We start from the raw sequence: 20,866 nt of genomic DNA, 5'->3' as shown, positions 1-20,866 counted from the left end.
CAGAACAAAACTAATTCGAAAAACAAAACAACTATTTATTGCTTTCCAAAAACCTCATACAGGGAATCCAATTTCTAAACAAGGCATTGCTAGATGGATAGTTAAGTGTATTCAAACCTGCTATCTTAAAGCAAAGAGAGAGCTGCCTATTACACCAAAGGCACACTCAACCAGAAAGAAAGGTGCTACCATGGCCTTTCTAGGAAATATTCCAATTAACGAAATATGTAAGGCAGGAACATGGTCTACACCTCATACATTTACCAAACACTACTGTGTAGATGTGTTAACTGCACAACAGGCCACAGTAGGTCAAGCTGTACTACGAACATTATTTCAAACAACTTCAACTCCTACAGGCTAAACCACCGCTTTTGGGGAGATAACTGCTTACTAGTCTATGCACAGCATGTGTATCTGCAGCTACACATGCCATGGAACGGAAAATGTCACTTACCCAGTGTACATCTGTTCGTGGCATTAGACGCTGCAGATTCACATGCGTCCACCCGCCTCCCCAGGAGCCTGTAGCCGTTTAGAAGTTGATCTTGAACATTTGTAAATATATTACTTTAAACTTCATTATATACATACGTATTCACTCCATTGCATGGGCACTATTACTAGCATACACAACTCCTACCTCACCCTCTGCGGGGAAAACAATCTAAGATGGAGTCGACGCCCATGCGCAATGGAGTCGAAATGGGAGGAGTACCTCGGTCTCGTGACTCGAAAAGACTTCTTCGAAGAAAAACAACTTGTAACACTCCGAGCCCAACACCAGATGGCGGGATGTGCACAGCATGTGAATCTGCAGCGACTAATGCCACGAACAGATGTACACTGGGTAAGTGACATTTTCCATATATATATATATATATATATATATATATATATATATGTATATATATATATGTATGTATATATATATATAGACATATGGGCGTATACTTATATAGTTCATCATTTTATGCATGTTGATAATAAGGTTTTGTGGTTCAAGATATTTTGTTTATTAGAGGTGTTGTCATATTACAATGTGCATAGTTATTGCTCTCTACTCTGATTCAAGCATGTGAATCTATGAAAGTTCCAATACTGGAGTAAGAAAATAAGTTACTTACCTGTAACTGTAGTTCTCCAGTATTGGAATCTTTCATAGATTCACATGCGACCCACCCGCCTCCCCGGAGAAGCTCACTTCACCTCTTTCTTTCTTTATATATTCAACATAATATACGCACTTGTGCTTGGAAAATCTGAGGTGCTAGAGCTTCTCTCAGGAGGTTCTGAAGGGTGCTGTCGCCTGATTGGTGGAGGATCAGGTTTGGTCCTTTTCACAAAATGACTCTGATAGACTATGAAATTGAAGAGGCCTAGGGCCTTTTTCTCTTCAATATGTTTTAACATTACTTGTGAAAATTGTACCAGGACTCCCATCTCGACGACGGGGAATGATTCAAGCATGTGAATCTATGAAAGATTCCAATACTGGAGAACTACAGTTACAGGTAAGTAACTTATTTTCTTCTGCTTTATATTTCAGAGCCAAATTCTTCCCTGGACAGGGTAATGTACATTCTTACGCTCTTCTATCAATACTCAAGCTACACTATTAACTGGGACAAGTCAGTGATGTATATACTATATGGCCCGGTCCCACATCTCCCGATTGGCTGCTGCGCCCGGATTGCTGCAGAAGGGTTTCAGATACCTACGTATCTATATAACCGGAACACCCACTAGCTTCTGTACCCAGAAGTTAGATCCGCCACTGCGACGGCTTAGGAGATGTCAAGCGATGGCAATCCCTACCATTGTCACTTCTGGGAAGGGCAGCTTTGTTCAAAATGATGGCCCTGCCCCGTTTTCTCTATATACTTCACAACACTCTGTATCTGGTCCCAACCTTGTACATTTGAGCCATTGAACAAAGAAATACGTACTCCTGTCGGATGGGGGACCGGCCCACATAGGGGTAGCTAAGCTCACAAGAACTGGTATGACGGGGGCATAGCCCACTCAGACATGCAAACTATTATCAAGCGGCCCGAATCACGACTATTAATCAGTGGACCTTCTTGCGGAATCGGAGCCAGCATACCGCATGGACAGGGAAGCAATGAAGCCAGGAGGGCCTCTCTGGGCCCTGTATGGTGGACGAGGACCACAGACATTACCAGTTTCGACAATGCTTACCATAACCCTCTGGCATGAAACTCTGAAGGTGTTGGGTTGGAATAATGTCATCACACAGAGCACCCCCTTGTGGGGAAAAACAGCGCTAGGCACACTGGCAACCCAACCTGGATTTAATAAATGGGACCTAATCGGTCTCACAAAAGTGGGGGACCTGTGAGCGGTGGGGGTGAGGGCACTCTTCCCTTCACGAACCTCCATGTGGAGTAACGGCTGGCCCGACAGAGATGTATTGTTACCTCCAAATCAGACACACACTCAAAGTATTACCCCCTCGAATCTTCCCTGCCAGAAGATAAATTATTACTCGAACATTTACCTAAAAAGGCAACGTGTATCCCATATCCTGAAATACTTAATCACTTACCAGATGTATGTAAAGACCTGAGAGCACGCTGGGTACAGGATGTAGGGGATTTGGGTGAAGAGGAATGATAAGAGGTTTTAGCATCCCCTAGGGAGGTAGGAATGCGAGCATGGTTCCAATTAGTTCAGCTGGGAGTAACTTCAGAGGAGTTATTACGCCTGCACAACACTGGCCTAAATGGGCAGGGAAGCCTCACCCTTGTGTTCCCGAAATTGTGGCCAGTGAGGGTCATTCTATCATATGTTATGGGATTGTCCAATGATACAGAGATTCTGGTCTACAGTAGTATCTTGCCTAAACGTAGTTTGTGGAAGCTCTAGAGAGCCTTAGCCCAAATGGTGTGTTCTAAATATAAAGGGAGATGTGGACCTTGCCAGCATGGATCACATATGGATGAAGTTAGGCTTAAAAGTGGCAAAACATAAAATAGCACGGGCTTGCAGGGCCCCCAACCCACCCGAAGTAGAGGACTGGAAACATGACCTAGACTGGTGTATGTTGGCAGAGAAAGTGATTTAGTAAGGCAAGGGCTGCCCCAAAAAATGGCACAAGGTCTGGGGGAAGTGGAACTACTACGGGGGGTTGTGTACAGTATTGACAGAGGAAGAATCTGAGGAATACAGTACACCGTAAATATTGGGCGGGGAGAAGGTTTGCGTATGGGAAGGGAGAGAATTTGAGGGAGGGCCTTGGGGGATCAGGAGGGTGGGCACTGGGGATGATTAATTGTATTTTGACCAACGTGATGGCTGAGACTGCAGCACACACTTGTTTTGTTTGTATTTCTAGTAAAAAGATTTTTAAAAAACAAAGAGCCTTTTTACAGTGTTCCATGCCAACAGAGTAGTGATGAGGACTCACCCTAGTTTTCTTCCCTAAGTGGTATCTGATTTACACTTCAACCAGACAATCTCACTTCCTACGTTCTTTCCTAATCCATCCAAACCAGCGGAAAGAGCCTTACACTGTTTAGATCTGAAAAGAGTACTGAAGTTTCTGGACAAGACTAAAGACATCAGACAGTCTGGTCACTTGTTTGTGAACTATGGCCCTGTGGGAACAGGCATCGCTGCCTCTAAACAAACCATCTCCAGATGGATAGTTTCTTGCAATATGTTTACTTACCACTTGGCCAACAAAGTTTTGCCTTGTAGACCCAAAGCCCACTGTACATTGGGCAAGGCGGCAACAGCAGCCCTGCTAAAGGATGTCCCCTGCTCCGAAATCTGCAAAGCTGCTACTTGGAGATCGGTGCACACTTTCACGAGGCATTACTGTCTAGATTCTGATACTAAGACAGACCCAAGTAGGCCATGCCGCCTTAGGAAACCTCTTTAAATAAAAATGTCAACTGCTTTGTGCTTACTCTTACATCGTCTGCAGAGGTGTGGGATGGGCTTGCTACTCTATTCAGTGCTTATGACAATTGTTGAGGATCCCCTGGAGAAGAAGGATAATTTAGTTTCCTGTAATCCTAGGTTCGATGGCATCTGTCGCTGTAGATACGCATGTTCTGCAATAGCTCGCCATCTGGTGTTGGGCCGGAGTGTTACAAGTTGTTTTTCTTCGAAGAAGTCTTTCGAGTCACGGGACCGAGTGACTCCTCCTTTTGTCTCCATTGCGCATGGGCGTCGACTCCATCCTCGATTGTTTTTTTTCCGCCATCGGGTTCGGACGTGTTCCTGTCGCTCCGAGTTTCGGAACGGAAAATTAGCTAATTTCGGAAGATTTTCGTCGGTATTGTTGCGTTCGGGATCGGCGTACTTAGATTCCACACCGCATCGAAGATCGAAGAGCTCCGGTGCCCTTCGGGGTAGTTTTTTGATCCTCCGTCGGGGCCTGGTCGGCCCGACCGCGTGCTGAAGAACGCCGATGGAACGGACCCCGTTCCGTTTCTGCCCCAAATGCCACAATAAATACCCTTACACAGACCAACACTTGGTCTGCAACCTGTGCCTGTCACCTGAGCACAGCGAAGACACCTGCGAGGCCTGTCGTGCGTTCCGGTCCCGAAAAACACTCCGAGACCGTCGAGCCAGAAGACTTCAGATGGTGTCCGCACCGACAGCCCAACGGGAGTTCGAGGAACAGGAAGAGGAAGGTACCTTCTCGATCCAAGACTCAGACTCCGAAGGATTCGACGATACACAAACCGTGAGTAAGACGTCGAAATCCACTCAGAAGAACATTTACAAGGCCCAGGGGACGCCACTGCCACCAGGCCATGGCTCAACCCATAAATTCGGTGACCGACCGTCGGCACCGAAAAAGGCCCAAACAGTGCCGAGATCGTCCGACTCCGGTCGAGACACCGGCACGCAGCCTTCTCGGGACCGAGAAAGTGCTGGAAACAAGCCTCGACACCGAGATGCCGGTGCCGACACGGCTCGACGCCGAGACAGCGGCACCGAAACAGATCGACGCCGAGAGGTTTCCGCCCCGAAAAAGAAAAGAGTCACCTCGGAGCCGAAAAAACACGCAGACAGGGTTTCGATGCCGAAACAAACTGCAAGCGACCCAGCTTCAGGCTCTTATACAGAAGAGCACTCGCTAACCTCCCAAATGCAGAAGCATAGGTTTGAGGAAGAGCTGCAAGCAACTGATGTGGACCATACGCAAAAGCGTATCTTCATACAGCAGGGGACAGGAAAAATAAGCACCCTTCCCCCCATTAGGAGAAAGAGAAGGTTGGAGTTCCAGACGGAACAGACACCACAACCAAAAGTGGTGAAAAGAGTTACCCCACCACCCTCTCCTCCGCCTGTGATTAACGTCTCACCAGCACAAACTCCATCACACTCCCCAGCTCACACCACCATGAGCCAGGGTGACCAGGATCAGAACGCATGGGACCTATACGACGCCCCAGTGTCAGATAACAGTCCGGAGGCATACCCTACAAAGCCATCTCCACCAGAAGACAGCACCGCGTATTCTCAAGTGGTGGCTAGAGCAGCACAATTTCACAACGTAAGCCTCCACTCAGAACAGGTCGAGGATGATTTCTTATTCAACACACTCTCCTCCACCCACAGCTCCTACCAAAGCCTGCCTATGCTCCCTGGTATGCTCCGGCACGCAAAAGACATCTTTAAGGAGCCGGTCAAAAGTAGGGCAATCACACCAAGGGTGGAAAAAAAGTATAAGGCGCCTCCTACAGACCCGGCTTTCATCACTACACAGCTGCCACCAGACTCTGTCGTTGTAGGAGCAGCTAGGAAAAGGGCCAACTCTCACACATCTGGAGATGCACCACCCCCAGATAAAGAAAGCCGCAAGTTCGATGCAGCTGGTAAAAGAGTCGCAGCACAAGCTGCAAACCAGTGGCGCATCGCGAACTCCCAGGCACTACTTGCGCGCTATGACAGAGCCCACTGGGACGAGATGCAACATCTCATTGAACATCTGCCCAAGGACTTACAAAATAGGGAAAAACAAGTGGTTGAGGAAGGACAGACCATTTCCAACAACCAGATCCGCTCCTCCATGGACGCTGCAGATACAGCTGCACGGACAATTAATACATCTGTAACTATCAGAAGGCATGCATGGCTCCGAACGTCTGGATTTAAACCAGAGATTCAACAAGCAGTTCTCAATATGCCTTTTAATGAAAAAGAACTGTTCGGTCCAGAAGTGGACACAGCGATTGAGAAACTCAAAAAAGATACGGACACTGCCAAAGCCATGGGCGCACTCTACTCCCCGCAGAGCAGAGGGAATTACAGCACATTCCGTAAAACGCCCTTTCGAGGGGGGTTTCGAGGTCAAAGCACACAAGCCAGCACCTCACAAGCCACACCGTCCAGTTACCAGGGACAGTATAGAGGAGGTTTTCGGGGACAATATAGAGGAGGGCAATTCCCTAGAAATAGAGGAAGATTTCAAAGCCCAAAAGCCCCTACTACTAAACAGTGACTCACAGGTCACTCACCCCCTCCACACAACACCAGTGGGGGGAAGAATAGGTCATTATTACAAAGCATGGGAGGAAATCACTACAGACACTTGGGTTCTAGCAATTATCCAACATGGTTATTGCATAGAATTTCTACAATTCCCTCCAAACATACCACCAAAAGCACAAACTTTAACAACACACCATTCCAATCTCCTGGAGATAGAAGTGCAGGCACTATTGCAAAAGAATGCAATCGAATTAGTGCCAAACACACAAATAAACACAGGAGTTTACTCACTGTACTTTCTGATACCAAAGAAGGACAAAACACTGAGACCAATCCTAGACCTCAGAGTAGTGAACACTTTCATCAAATCAGACCACTTCCACATGGTCACACTACAAGAAGTATTGCCATTGCTAAAACTACACGACTACATGGCAACTTTAGACCTCAAGGATGCTTATTTCCATATACCAATACACCCATCGCACAGGAAATACCTAAGGTTTGTATTCAAAGGAATACATTACCAATTCAAGGTACTGCCTTTCGGATTAAAAACCGCACCAAGAGTCTTTACCAAATGTCTAGCGGTAGTCGCTGCACACATAAGAAGGCAGCAAATACATGTGTTCCCATATTTGGACGACTGGCTAATCAAGGCCCATTCGTTCATACAGTGCTCAAATCACACAAATCAGATCATACAAACCCTCTTCAAACTCGGGTTCACCGTCAACTTTACAAAATCCAACATTCTGCCGCGCAAGGTACAACAATACCTAGGAGCCATAATGGACACATCAAAGGGAGTAGCCACTCCAAGTCCACAAAGAATTCTAAATTTCAACACCATCATACAACGCATGTATCCAACACAAAAAATACAGGCAAAGATGGTATTACAACTCCTAGGCATGATGTCATCATGCATAGCCATTGTCCCAAACGCAAGACTGCACATGAGGCCCTTACAACAATGCCTAGCATCACAGTGGTCTCAAGCACAGGGTCACCTTCTAGATCTGGTGTTAATAGACCGCCAAACTTACCTCTCGCTTCTGTGGTGGAACAACATAAATTTAAACAAGGGGCGGCCTTTCCAAGACCCAGTGCCACAATACGTAATAACAACAGATGCTTCCATGACAGGGTGGGGAGCACACCTCGATCAACACAGCATACAAGGACAATGGAACGTACATCAAACAAAACTGCATATCAATCACCTAGAACTTCTAGCAGTTTTTCAAGCACTAAAAGCTTTCCAACCAATAATAGTTCACAAATACATTCTCGTCAAAACAGACAACATGACAACAATGTATTATCTAAACAAGCAGGGGGGGACGCACTCCACGCAGTTAAGCCTGCTAGCACAAAAAATTTGGCATTGGGCAATTCACAACCAAATTCGCCTAATTGCACAGTTTATACCAGGGATACAAAATCAACTCGCAGACAATCTCTCTCGAGATCACCAACAGGTCCACGAATGGGAAATTCACCCCCAAATTCTGAACACTTATTTCAAACTCTGGGGAACACCTCAGATAGACTTGTTTGCGACAAGGGAGAACGCAAAATGCCAAAACTTCGCATCCAGATACCCACACAAACAATCCCAAGGCAATGCCCTATGGATGAACTGGTCAGGGATATTTGCTTACGCTTTTCCTCCTCTCCCTCTCCTTCCTTACCTGGTAAACAAACTCAGTCAAAGCAAACTCAAACTCATATTGATAGCACCAACTTGGGCAAGGCAACCCTGGTACACAACGCTGCTAGACCTATCAGTGGTACCCTGCATCAAATTGCCCAACAGGCCAGATCTGTTGACACAGCACAACCAAAAGATCAGACACCCAGATCCAGCATCGCTGAATCTAGCAATCTGGCTCCTGAAATCCTAGAATTCGGGCACTTACAACTTACCCAAGAATGTATGGAAGTCATAAAACAAGCCAGAAGGCCATCCACCAGGCACTGCTATGCAAGTAAATGGAAGAGGTTTGTTTGCTACTGCCATATTAATCAAATACAACCATTACACACAACTCCAGAACATGTAGTGGGTTACTTGCTTCACTTACAAAAATCTAACCTAGCTTTCTCTTCCATTAAGATTCACCTTGCAGCAATATCTGCATACCTGCAGACTACCTATTCAACTTCCCTATATAAAATACCAGTCATTAAAGCATTCATGGAGGGCCTTAGGAGAATTATACCACCAAGAACACTACCTGTTCCTTCATGGAACCTAAATGTTGTCCTAACTAGACTTATGGGTCCACCTTTTGAACCCATGCACTCCTGCGACATACAGTTCCTAACCTGGAAGGTGGCATTTCTCATCGCCATTACTTCCCTGAGAAGAGTAAGCGAGATTCAGGCGTTTACTATACAGGAACCTTTTATACAACTACACAAAAATAAAGTCGTCCTAAGGACCAATCCTAAATTTTTGCCAAAGGTTATTTCACCGTTCCATCTAAATCAAACAGTGGAACTTCCAGTGTTCTTTCCACAGCCAGATACCGTAGCTGAAAGGGCACTACATACATTAGATGTCAAAAGAGCATTAATGTATTACATTGACAGAACAAAGAACATCAGAAAGACTAAACAACTCTTTATTGCATTTCAAAAACCTCATGCAGGAAACCCAATTTCAAAACAAGGTATAGCCAGATGGATAGTTAAATGCATCCAAATCTGCTACCTTAAAGCTAAACGACAGCTGCCCATTACACCAAGGGCACACTCAACCAGAAAGAAAGGTGCTACCATGGCCTTTCTAGGAAACATCCCAATGCAAGAAATATGTAAGGCAGCCACATGGTCTACGCCTCACACATTCACCAAGCACTACTGTGTAGACGTGTTATCCGCACAACAAGCCACAGTAGGTCAAGCCGTATTAAGGACATTATTTCAAACTACTTCCACTCCTACAGGCTGATCCACCGCTTTTGGGGAAATAACTGCTTACTAGTCTATGCAGAACATGCGTATCTACAGCGACAGATGCCATCGAACTGAAAATGTCACTTACCCAGTGTACATCTGTTCGTGGCATCAGTCGCAGTAGATTCGCATGTGCCCACCCGCCTCCCCGGGAGCCTGTAGCAGTTTGGAAGTTACCTTCAATTATTTATATATGTATCATCTCAACCTTAAATAGGTGCATACTTAGTCACTCCATTGCATGGGCACTATTACTACAATTCAACTCCTACCTCACCCTCTGCGGGGAAAAACAATCGAGGATGGAGTCGACGCCCATGCGCAATGGAGACAAAAGGAGGAGTCACTCGGTCCCGTGACTCGAAAGACTTCTTCGAAGAAAAACAACTTGTAACACTCCGGCCCAACACCAGATGGCGAGCTATTGCAGAACATGCGAATCTACTGCGACTGATGCCACGAACAGATGTACACTGGGTAAGTGACATTTTCATTCTTTTACAGAGGAATCCTCATGAAAGTCAAAAGCAACCCGCCGACCTGCCCGGACGTAGCTTGTATGCAGCAGTTTATACATGGCGGTGTGCAGTTTTGTAAATCACTGTAAAAAAGTACTGACCTAACTGTTACCTCACTTTCACCTCTAGAGCATGATGGAATACAGGAGGTCCTGGAGGAAGAAATATTTCATGTAAATTAAGCATTTTTAGCCTTTAGTATAGGCTGCATAGATGTATGTAAATACATGCTTTCTAAAATTCTAGATACAATTTTTGTGTTATATAATATGTGCTCTGGGGTCCCTGCACGTGGGTGGGAATATTCAGTGTTTATGACTTGGAGGATTCGCCTGGAACTAGGATTACAGGTAAGTAACTTATCCTTCCTTTAATGTGATCTCTGTGTTTGGCTTTTTCAGTTAATTTGTCACTTGCATGTGTGTATTGGGTAAATTTGACGTTGATATTTTTCACTTCACAGACGAGGGAGAGAGTTGGCTGGAAAAACTACCAAAGGAAATAAAAAGGTAAACCCGTGCTCACGTTTTCCAAACGGCCGTAAAAAGAATTGCAGTTGCTCTGTGTTGTGAATTTTACCATGCAAATGTTTGTAAGCTGAATTTAATCACATCAAATGGACACCACAGATGGTTTGCGAGTTCACCATCATGGTTTGCATGCTACTAAATACTTTTGTGCTCTAGTTAGAGTGCAATCTGTAAATCACCCCTGTAATGCGTAGGGCTGCGGAAAAAGATTATTCCATCATGTGGTCTTTATCAATTGTCACAATCATTGAATGTGTCCGTAATAACATGGAGATGTTTGTTAGCAGTAGGTCCCTCCACTGTAAAAGAAAAAAACAATTCTGCATCATATGATCTTAATTATTTTGGGAAAGGCAGCAATATCTCCTCCTTTGAGTTCTTTTTCCAAGTCTGCAAATGAAATGTTATGAGATCTTCGTTTATGCCTTCATTGAATATTCCTCGGATGCAGAAGTAGGACTACAAGTAAGTAGCATTTCTCTTGTGGGAGTGTCTAGGAATCCGTAAGCAGGACTTCTCTGGATACTTCACCTACAGATTCCTGACGATTCCTCATCTGTAGAATCATTAGCTCTTTTTCACTGGTAGGTGGTGCTGGCTCAGTTACAACACCTGAAGCATCACCAGCATGATTTCACTGGTGCCAAATAGCCACCTCGACAGAACCATATTGGGTCCCTTTTTTCTACACCCTTTATAGTGAATCAGAGCTTTTCTCCTCATTTTTCTGGTCACTTTTTGTGATTTTCTTTACAGTTTTTCTCTTAAATTGATATCTTGTAATTAGGGAACCTGTGTCTACTGCAGTACACATTATCACAAGGTGCTGACTTGATGGTACACAGAGGCCTTTGGTGACAGCTAAACTCATCCCTCAACCCACTGTTGCTGGTTTTCGATCTTCCTGAAGCAGTTGGTGCCATCCTGGCAGCCAGGCATCCTTCCACTAAAACTGTATATGCAGGATGCTGGGAGACGTTTGCTGTCTGGTGTTCCTCCTGTGACATTCAGCCTTTACAACAAAAGTTGTTAGACATTTTTTGTTGTGTCTCTGAACAGCCCAGCAAGGTCTTGCTGTGGCGTCAGTTAAGGGTTATCATTCAGCCCTTCAGCCTTCCTAAGGTTTGCAAGATCAGACATCCCTTTTCAAATCACGGGTTGTGATGTGTTTCTTGATGAGACTGAGCCAAATTATCCCACCAGTACCTTTAGTGATGTCAGTTTGGTTCTCACCTACTTGATGTGCACTCGACCAGTGAGTGAACTCCAGGCCTTGTCCGTCCAGCAACCTTACACATCTTTCTTTGTGGACAAACTGGTCCTACAGACCAAAGCAGCTTTTCTCCCCAAAAGTATTCACGCCATTCTACCTAGGGCAATCCATTACTTTGCTGTCTTTCTATGTCTGATCTCATCTATCGAAGGAAAAAGAGTGGATCCACCTTCTTGATCCTAAGGGAGCCCTCCGTTTTTCACAAAGATCTGGTATGTGCTTGCAGGCAAGCAGCCCTCAGGTTTGTGCGCTCATTCCACCAGAGCAAAAGCTGTGACTACTACGCTGGCACATGGTGTGCCAGTCTTGGACATCTGCCAGGCTCCTACATGGGTGTTTCTCCTCACGTCCACAAAGCACTAGTGTGTGGACAGCCAGGTCTGGCAGGACTGGCACTTTGCCCAATCTATCCTGCAGGATTTCCAGGTCTAAATCAATCCACAGACCGACCACCTTGGGAGGTACTGCTTTAGTATCTGTTCATGAGGTGAGGATTCTGCAGTTAGAAGCCTCTATCAGATGAATGAGTTACTTTCCTTAGTTAACACTTTTTCTTGTAGAGACCCTACCTAACTACGGATTTCTCACCGACCTGTCCTCCACCCTGTTCTATGGAATGGACTCTTACAGTTCATTAATAAGATCCCAAATTTAGAGACCTGCACACTGGCAAATCCTGATTACTTTGATTAGAGATCAGAAAGAAACTGCTGTACGCGTGGGGGTGGCACAGATATAGCGGTCCTGCTGACACATCTGGGGTGAGACAAATCGGACATGGAGCTGAATGACACCAGCTAGTGACACGTGAGGGAGTTGCTTTGAAAATCTTTCAAATCCAGTCTGGTGCCTGGGGTAATTCAGATGGTAAGAAATCCGTGGTTAGAAGAATCCATCCGAAATAATGTTACAGAAGGTAAGCAGATTGTTTGTTAATGTTAACCTCACGAGGCTGCTTGGAAGTCCCTATTCATACATTTGCAAAATACCATTGTATTAATTCAGACTCCTGGACTGGTTTCCTATCGTGGGTCAGCCCATTCTGTGTAATCTGTTTGCTTAATTGAACTATTTTCTTCCAATGAGTGGTGTTGGTCACACGTTTGGAGCAGGGTTCTGCATTTTGCTTGACAAGTCTATTCTACTTTTAAGGGGTTTCACTTTTAAATTGTTGATAATCATTCTGTCCTCCGTGTTGGCATGCCAGAATCCTTTCAGTAGTAACTGCCTGTCCCTGCAGAGTAGGACAGATTGGTGTCCGCTTCTGAAATTTATACAGGTGTAGTATCAGTTTGTAACTGTATGTACAGCCTGCGATGGAGGCTGTATTTTCACTTTAGTACTCCCTTTTAAAAATGATTGTAATAACTGTGTTCGAAGGCATGTGCAGCTGTAGATACACATGCTTTGCATAAGTCTGCCATCTATTGTTGGGCTTAGAGTGTTACAAGTTGTTTTTTCTTCAAAGAAGGTTTTCGATTGACTAGATCAGGTGACTCCTGTTGGTGATAATGTGCATGGGCATCGAGTCCTTTGTTAGAATGTTTTCCTCCTGCCGTTTGGTTCGGACGTGTTTCCTCTCGCTCCGATGGATCTCAGTTCAGTACTTCTGAACTTATTCTACCTTTCTCTAATTCTGTCTGTATAGTTTGGATCTCATTTCCTATCTATAGTTGATCCGATTTAGACCATTGGGGTCGATTTTTCACCCACCATCTAGTGTTGGGCTCGGAGTGTTACAAGTTGTTTTTCTTCAAAGAAGCTTTTTCGAGTCACAAGATTGAGTGACTCCTCCTCTTGGTGATCGTACGCATGGGCATCGAGTCCTTTGCTAGATTGTTTTCTTTCTGCTGTCGGGTTCGGACATGTTTGTCTCACCTCGGTAGATCTCCGTTCAGTACTATCTGAACTTTTCTATTATTTCTCTAAAAGTCTGTTTTGTTTTTCAATTGCGTTTTCTAACTATATTTGATCCGATTGTATCGTTGGGGTCGATTAAACGCCCTTTTCGGGCAACCGCACCCTTCTCAGGCCTCCTACACAGGCTCATTGATCAGACTCCGTTTCGCTTTTTCCCTCGGTGCCACGCCAAGTTCCCATACACCAACAAACTCTTGGTGTGCAACCTCTGTCTCTCTCCCAATCACAAGGAGGAAACGTGTGAGGTGTGTCGATCCTTCCTGTCTAAGAAAACTTCGAGATCGAAGAGCCCGTCGGTTAAATATGGCATCTAAGTTGTCGGAACAAACATTCAACATTTTTGGAGAGGAGCAACCGCAGATTGCAGTTTCCATCGCAGAATCCGATTCCAACTGAGACTGATGGGGACAGCCAATTGCCAGCTGCGCAGTACGTGAGTACACTAGCCCCTTCCCATCACCAAAAACCATCCAAAAGATATCACAAATGGTCTTGGGTCCACCATTGCTTGTCGGCCATGGTCGGACCCGAAAGATACATCTTGATGACCAACACTTGTGTTCGGCACCAGAAAAGACCAAGATGCATTTGGCATCTACTGAACAGCCCTCAACACCTGTTTCAGGATCGACTCGAATTGTGGAGGCTTCTACCTCGGAGCCGAAACACCCAACATCCATTTCGGAGCCAAAAAAGCTACCATCTATTTCGGAGCTGACATTCTCAGCCCATTTAAAACACTCAGTCTCCAAACTTTCTGAGCTAAACCCTGCAGGGAAAAATATGCTTTAACTGCAGAAGAATCTTCAGAGATAAGACCCATACTTGAAGTGATGGATGATAAACAGTGCAAAATTCAAATCCATAAAGATACTGGAAGGATTATTGCTTCTCCTCCTTCTACAACTAAGAGGAAATTATCTTTCCAAGAGAATTTAGAAGCTGGGCCTTCAAAATATTCAAACATAAGGAGAAACCAAAGGCAGTACATCAGCCTTCACCACCACATTTGCTTCCCACTTCTCCACCACCTGATACTACACCACCACCACCACCCTCACCTACACAATTTTCTCCGCAATCCACTGTTTCTTCACATGGGAACGAGTTAGGTGACACTCCTTACAATGGAGACCCTTGGGATTTGTATGACCCAGACCCTATTCCATCTGATGATCCTGATTTATACCCCACTAGGCCATCTCCACCTGAAGACACCACGGCCTATAATAAGGTAATTGCTAGGGCAGCTGCATATCACAATGTGCAGTTACACTCACAACCCATAGAGGATGATTTATTTAACACACTATCCTCTACGCACAAGTACCTTCAATGCCTGCCAATTCTCCTAGGCATGCTTAAGCATGCATATGACATTTTTAAAGAGCCAGTGAAGGCTAGGATACTTACACCAAGGGTGGACAAAAAATACAAGGCTGCACCATCAGATCCACTCTTTATCTCACAACAATTGCCACCTGATTCTATTGTTGTTAGTGCAGCAAGGAAAAGGGCAAATAGTCGGTCTACCGGGGATGCTCCTCCCCGATAAAGAAAGCCGCAAGTTTGATTCAGCAGGGCAGAAAGTGGCAACTCAAACTGTAAATCACTGGAGAATTGCCAACTCCCAGGCTCTTTTAGCCTTGATATCATAGAGCCCATTGGGATGAAATATAGGGGTTCCTACAATACCTCCCACCAGAAAACCAAAAAAGAGCACAGCAAATAGTTACTGAGGGACAGGCTATCTCCAACAACCAAATTAGATCTGCCCTAGATGCAGCAGACACAGCAGCCAGGGGTATTAACACTAGTGTTATCATCAGAAGGCATGCATGTTTGCAATCTTCAGGATTCAAACCTGAGATACAACAGGCTGTACTCAATATGCCTTTTATCAAACAGCAATTATTTGGACCACAGGTGGATACCACCATAGAAAAATTAAAAAAGGACTCTGAAACAGCTAAAGCGATGGGTTCCCTTTATACAACACATGCTCGGGGATGTTTCGTAGGCCCCAGTTCAGAGGTGGTTTTAAACCATCAACATCAGAGCCTTCTAAGTCCCAACAAAAGCAGGGACAACAATATTACACCAGAGGGTCTTTCAGAGGATCCTACAAGGGGAACAGCTTTAGAGGTAGAGGCAAATCCACCACCACAAGGGGTGCCTCCACCTCATCCATACAGAGAATTTCTACGCTTCCCTTACAGTATACATCTGCTGTGGGAGGAAGACTGCAAAATGTCTACCAACAATGGCACAACATTACATCAGATCAATGGGTACTGTCAAATATCCAGAACTGTTATTGCCTGGATCTCATCTCTACTCCACCAAACATTCCCCCTCGCTCAGGCTTTCTCTAGAACACCTCGCCTTTTTAAAACTAGAAGTACAATCACTTCTACTCAAAGGTGCAAGAGAGATAGTACCTATAACTCACAAGGGACAGGAGTATATTCTCTAGAATTCCTTATACCAAAAAAGGATGGTACTCTTTGACCAATCCTAGATCTCAGACACCTCATTCAGTGCCTTCTCTCAGAGCATTTCCTTATGGTCACTCTTCAAGATGTCATTCCTCTATTACAAAAACAGGACTACATGACAGCATTAGATCTAAAAGAGGCTTACTTTCATATTCCCATACATCCAGCTCATCGCAAATACCTAAGATTTGTCATATCAGGCAAACACTACCAATTCAAAGTGCTATCCTTTGCAGTAACAATAGCACCAAGGGTATTCACCAAATGCCTAGCAGTAGTTGCAGCATACCTCAGAAGGCAAAATATACATGTCTTTCCCTATCTGGACGACTGGCTCATAAAAGCCAGCACCATTCAAACCTGTCAACACACACAATACACAATCCATACTCTACACAGTCTAGGTTTCACAATCAATTACCAAAAATCTCTTGTCCAACCATCCCAAATACAACCGCATCTAGGAGCAATTCTGAATACTTAGTCAGCATTAGCTTACCCAAGCCCACAGAGAATTCAAGTTTTCCACAATCTCATATCTCAACTACAATACAATCAAACTTACACAGTAAGGTTTATCATGAAACTGTTGTGAATGATGGCATCGTGCTTAGCAATACTACCAAATGCACGTCTAAACATGAGACCCCTACAACAGTGTCTCTCGCAACAATGGTCTCAGGCACAGGGTCAACTTCACGATCTAGTGTTGTTGGACCGCCAAACTTACAACTCTCTGCAATGGTGGAATCACACCAACTTATCAAAAGGGCGGCCATTTCAGGACCCTGTGCCATAGACCATAATCACAACTGATGCATCAATGACATGTTGGGGAGCCCATCTCAACAATCTTACTATACAGGGAGAATGGTACTCAATTCCACAAACTTGCCACATAAATCACTTGGAATTGCTAGCAGTGTTCCTAGCACTCAACGCATTCCAACCACAGATCACACACACAACAGTGCTGATCAGAACAGACAACATGACAGCAATATATTATCTGCAAAAACGGGGGGGGCAGACTCATCTCAGATTTCCCGTCTAGAATTAGAAATGGGCAAGTCACAATCATATTCAGATAATAGCAGAGTATATCCCAGGGATGCACAACCTCTTAAGCAGGACGCAGCAACAAATACACAAATGGAAGATTCACCCACAAGTGATTCAACAGTACTTTCGAATCTGGGGAACACCAGCCATAGACCTCTTCGCAACAAACGAAAACGCAAAATGCCCAAACTTCTCATCCAGGTACCCACAAACTCAATCCAAGGGCAGTGCTCTATGGATCAGTTGGTCAGGGATATTTGCTTATGCTTTTTATCCTTTCCCATTAATTCCATTTCTGGTCAACAAGATCCATCACACCTCCCTCACTATAATACTCATACCTCCTAGTGGGCACGTCAACACTGGTACACAACACTATTGGATCTATCTGTAGTACCACATCACAAGCTCCCAAACAGACCTGACCTGTTGACTCAAAACAAAGGTCAAATCGGTCATCCCAATCCCAGTATGCTCAACCTGGCGATTTGGCTCCTGAGGTCATAGATTTTGGATTTCTACAGCTTCCATCAGAATGTATGGACATTCTAAAGAAAGCATGCAAACCTACAACCAGCAGCTAAATGGAATCATTTAGTATACTACTATCAACCTAAAAACATTTATCCACTTAAAGCATCAGTACAGGATATTGTTTATTTGCTTCACTTACAAAAAGAAAATCTGGCATACTCATCTATTGAAATTAATTTAACAGCAATATCAGCTTACCTCCAGACAGCATACTTCTCTGTTTAGAATACCTGTTATAAAAGCTTTTATGGAAGGCCTTAAAAGAGTTATTACACCTAGAGTTCCAACAGCTCCTGCCTGGAATCTTAACATTGTGCTCACAAGACTTATGGGTCCACCTTTTGAACCCGTGCATTCTTGCGCTCTCCAATTTCTTTCATGGAAGGTTGCTTTTCTAGTAGCAATTACTTCCTTATGGAAAGTTAGTGAAATCCAAGCATTCAATTTAGAAGAACCTTTCTTCCAAATTTACAAGAATAAAATAGTACTTAGGCCAAACCCAAAATTCCTACCCAGAGTGGTTTCACCATTTCACATCAATCAGTCAGTGGAATTGCCAGTCTTCTTTCCATAGCCAGATTCAGTTTCCAAAAGAGCTCTTCACACTCTTGATGTCAAGAGCTCTCGTGTATTACATAGATAAAACAAAAGATTTCAGAAAATCTAAACAACTTTTTGTAGCTCTCCAGCAACCTTATACGGGGTAACCCTATTTAAAAAGGGATTAGCTAGATGGATAGTAAGGTGTATTCAAACTTGCTATCTTAAAGCTAAAAGACAGCTGTTAGTAACTCCTAAAGTACATTCTACTAGAAAAAAGCTTTAATGGCATTCTTAGGAAAAGACAAATGCAAAGCAGCCATTGGTCCACACCACACACATTTACTAAACACTACTGTGTGAATGTGTTATCTCGCCAACAGGCAAATGTTGGTCAAGCAGTGCTTAAAACACTATTTCAAGCTACTCCAACTCCTACAGGCCAGCCACCGCTTACTTTAGGAGGGGACTGCTTTTCAGTCTATGCAAAGCATGTGTATCTGCAGCTACACATGCGTTGAACGGAAAATGTCACTTACCCAGTAGACATATGCTCGTGGCATGTAGTGCAGATTCACATGCGCCCTCCCTCCTCACCGGAAGCCTGTAGCCGTTGTAGTACTTTCTTTATGTACATATGTATATACACTGCATGGACATCTTCTTTTCTTACTATAAATATATATATATGTTCGATGGCATGTGTAGCTGCAGATACACATGCTGTGCACATCCCGCCATCTGGTGTTGGGCTCGGAGTGTTACAAGTTGTTTTTCTTCGAAGAAGTCTTTTCGAGTCACGAGACCGAGGGACTCCTCCCATTTCGACTCCATTGCGCATGGGCGTCGACTCCACCTTAGATTGGTTTTTTTCCGCCATCGGGTTCGGACGTGTTCCTTTTCGCTCCGTGTTTCGGGTCGGAAAGTTAGTTAGAATCTCGGAAAAATCGTCGGTATTGTTTGCGTTCGGTATCTGGTTAGTTGCAACAAATCAACACCGAATTAAGAAGAGCTCCGGTGGCCCTTCGGGGTTTTTTCGATCCCCGTCGGGGCCTGGTCGGCCCGGCCACGTGTCTCTTCAAGGCTGATGGAACGGACCCCATTCCGCTTCTGTCCAAAATGCCATAACAAGTATCCATATACAGATCAACATCTGGTCTGTAACTTGTGTTTCTCACCAGAACACAAGGAGGATACTTGTGAGGCCTGTCAAGCGTTTCGGTCAAGGAAGACACTCAGGGACCGAAGAGCAAGAAGACTGCAAATGGTGTCGGCGCCGACAGGACAAGGGCGTTTCGAGGAGGAGGAAGAAACATTCTCCACCCAGGATTCGGACTCTGAGGAGATCGATCTCGAGGAAACGCTGAAAACCGTGAGTAAGACGTCGAAACAAAGAACTCACGAGAAGACCGCTAAAGCCCAGGGTACGCCACCGCCAACAGGCCATGGCTTAACCCGAAAAATAGGTGACCGTTCATCGGCACCGAAAAAGGGCGAGCTGGTGTCGAAGTCATCCGACTCCGGTCGAGATACCGGCACACAGCAATCTCGGGCCCGAGATAGTGGCTCAGAGAAGATTCGGCACCGAGACAGCGGCACCGAAACGGGTCGGCACTGAGAGAGCACGACGCCGAAAGTAAAGAAGGTTTCGTCGGAGCTGAAAAAAGCAGCCGAAAAAGTTTCGGTACCGAAACAGCCAGCCTCGGAACCGAAAACAAGTTCCTACACTGAGGAACAAGGACTGTCCACACAAATGAAGACACATAGATTTGGACAGGAATTAGAGACAATAGAGCCAGATCACACACAAAGGCGGCTCTTTATTCAAAAAGATACAGGGAAGATCAGCACTCTTTCTCCAGTCAAAATGAAACGCAAGCTTGCCTTCCAAGACAAGGACAAACAGCCACACGCAAAGGTGGCTAAACAAGTAACACCGCCACCATCCCCACATCACTCTCCGCAACCATCACCGGTAGCCACTCCACCAATGATGCAATCCCCAACTCATACAGGAATGAGTCAAGATGACCCTGACGCATGGGACCTTTATGACGCACCAGTGTCAGATAATAGTCCAGAATGCTATCCAGCTAGACCATCGCCACCAGAGGATAGTACAGGCTACGCACAGGTGGTGTCAAGAGCAGCGGCATTTCATAATGTCAGCCTTCATTCAGAGCCCATTGAAGACAACTTTCTTTTTAATACACTGTCGTCCACACACAGCCAATATCAGAGTCTTCCTATGCTACCCGGAATGCTAAAACACTCCAAACAAGTGTTTGAGGAGCCTGTTAAAGGGAGAGCCATTACTCCAGGAGTAGATAAAAAATATAAACCGCCACCAACAGACCCAGTGTACATTACACAACAGCTAACACCAGACTCTGTTGTGTTGGGAGCAGCGCGCAAAAGAGCCAACTCTCATACTTCAGGAGATGCACCACCTCCAGATAAAGAAAGTCGAAAATTCGATGCTGCAGGCAAAAGGGTGGCGGCACAGGCAGCAAACCAGTGGCGTATTGCAAATTCGCAAGCTTTGTT

General features: G+C 44.9%; 1 protein-coding gene across 2 annotated transcripts in view; it reads left to right on the top strand.

Annotated features, from left to right (window-relative positions):
• FAM120C (family with sequence similarity 120 member C) overlaps window positions 1-20,866 on the top strand; it is a 564,585-nt gene that overhangs the window by 518,458 nt on the left and 25,261 nt on the right. For both annotated transcript variants that reach the window (XM_069209344.1, XM_069209345.1), the window contains exon 15: window positions 10,426-10,471. In XM_069209344.1, the coding sequence (XP_069065445.1) occupies window positions 10,426-10,471 (46 nt within the window). The remainder of the gene's footprint in view (window positions 1-10,425; window positions 10,472-20,866) is intronic.

The sequence above is a fragment of the Pleurodeles waltl genome, chromosome 10 (genome assembly GCF_031143425.1).
Source record: "Pleurodeles waltl isolate 20211129_DDA chromosome 10, aPleWal1.hap1.20221129, whole genome shotgun sequence".
Taxonomy (NCBI): domain Eukaryota; kingdom Metazoa; phylum Chordata; class Amphibia; order Caudata; family Salamandridae; genus Pleurodeles; species Pleurodeles waltl.
This window is presented reverse-complemented; position numbering and strand designations above follow the sequence as displayed.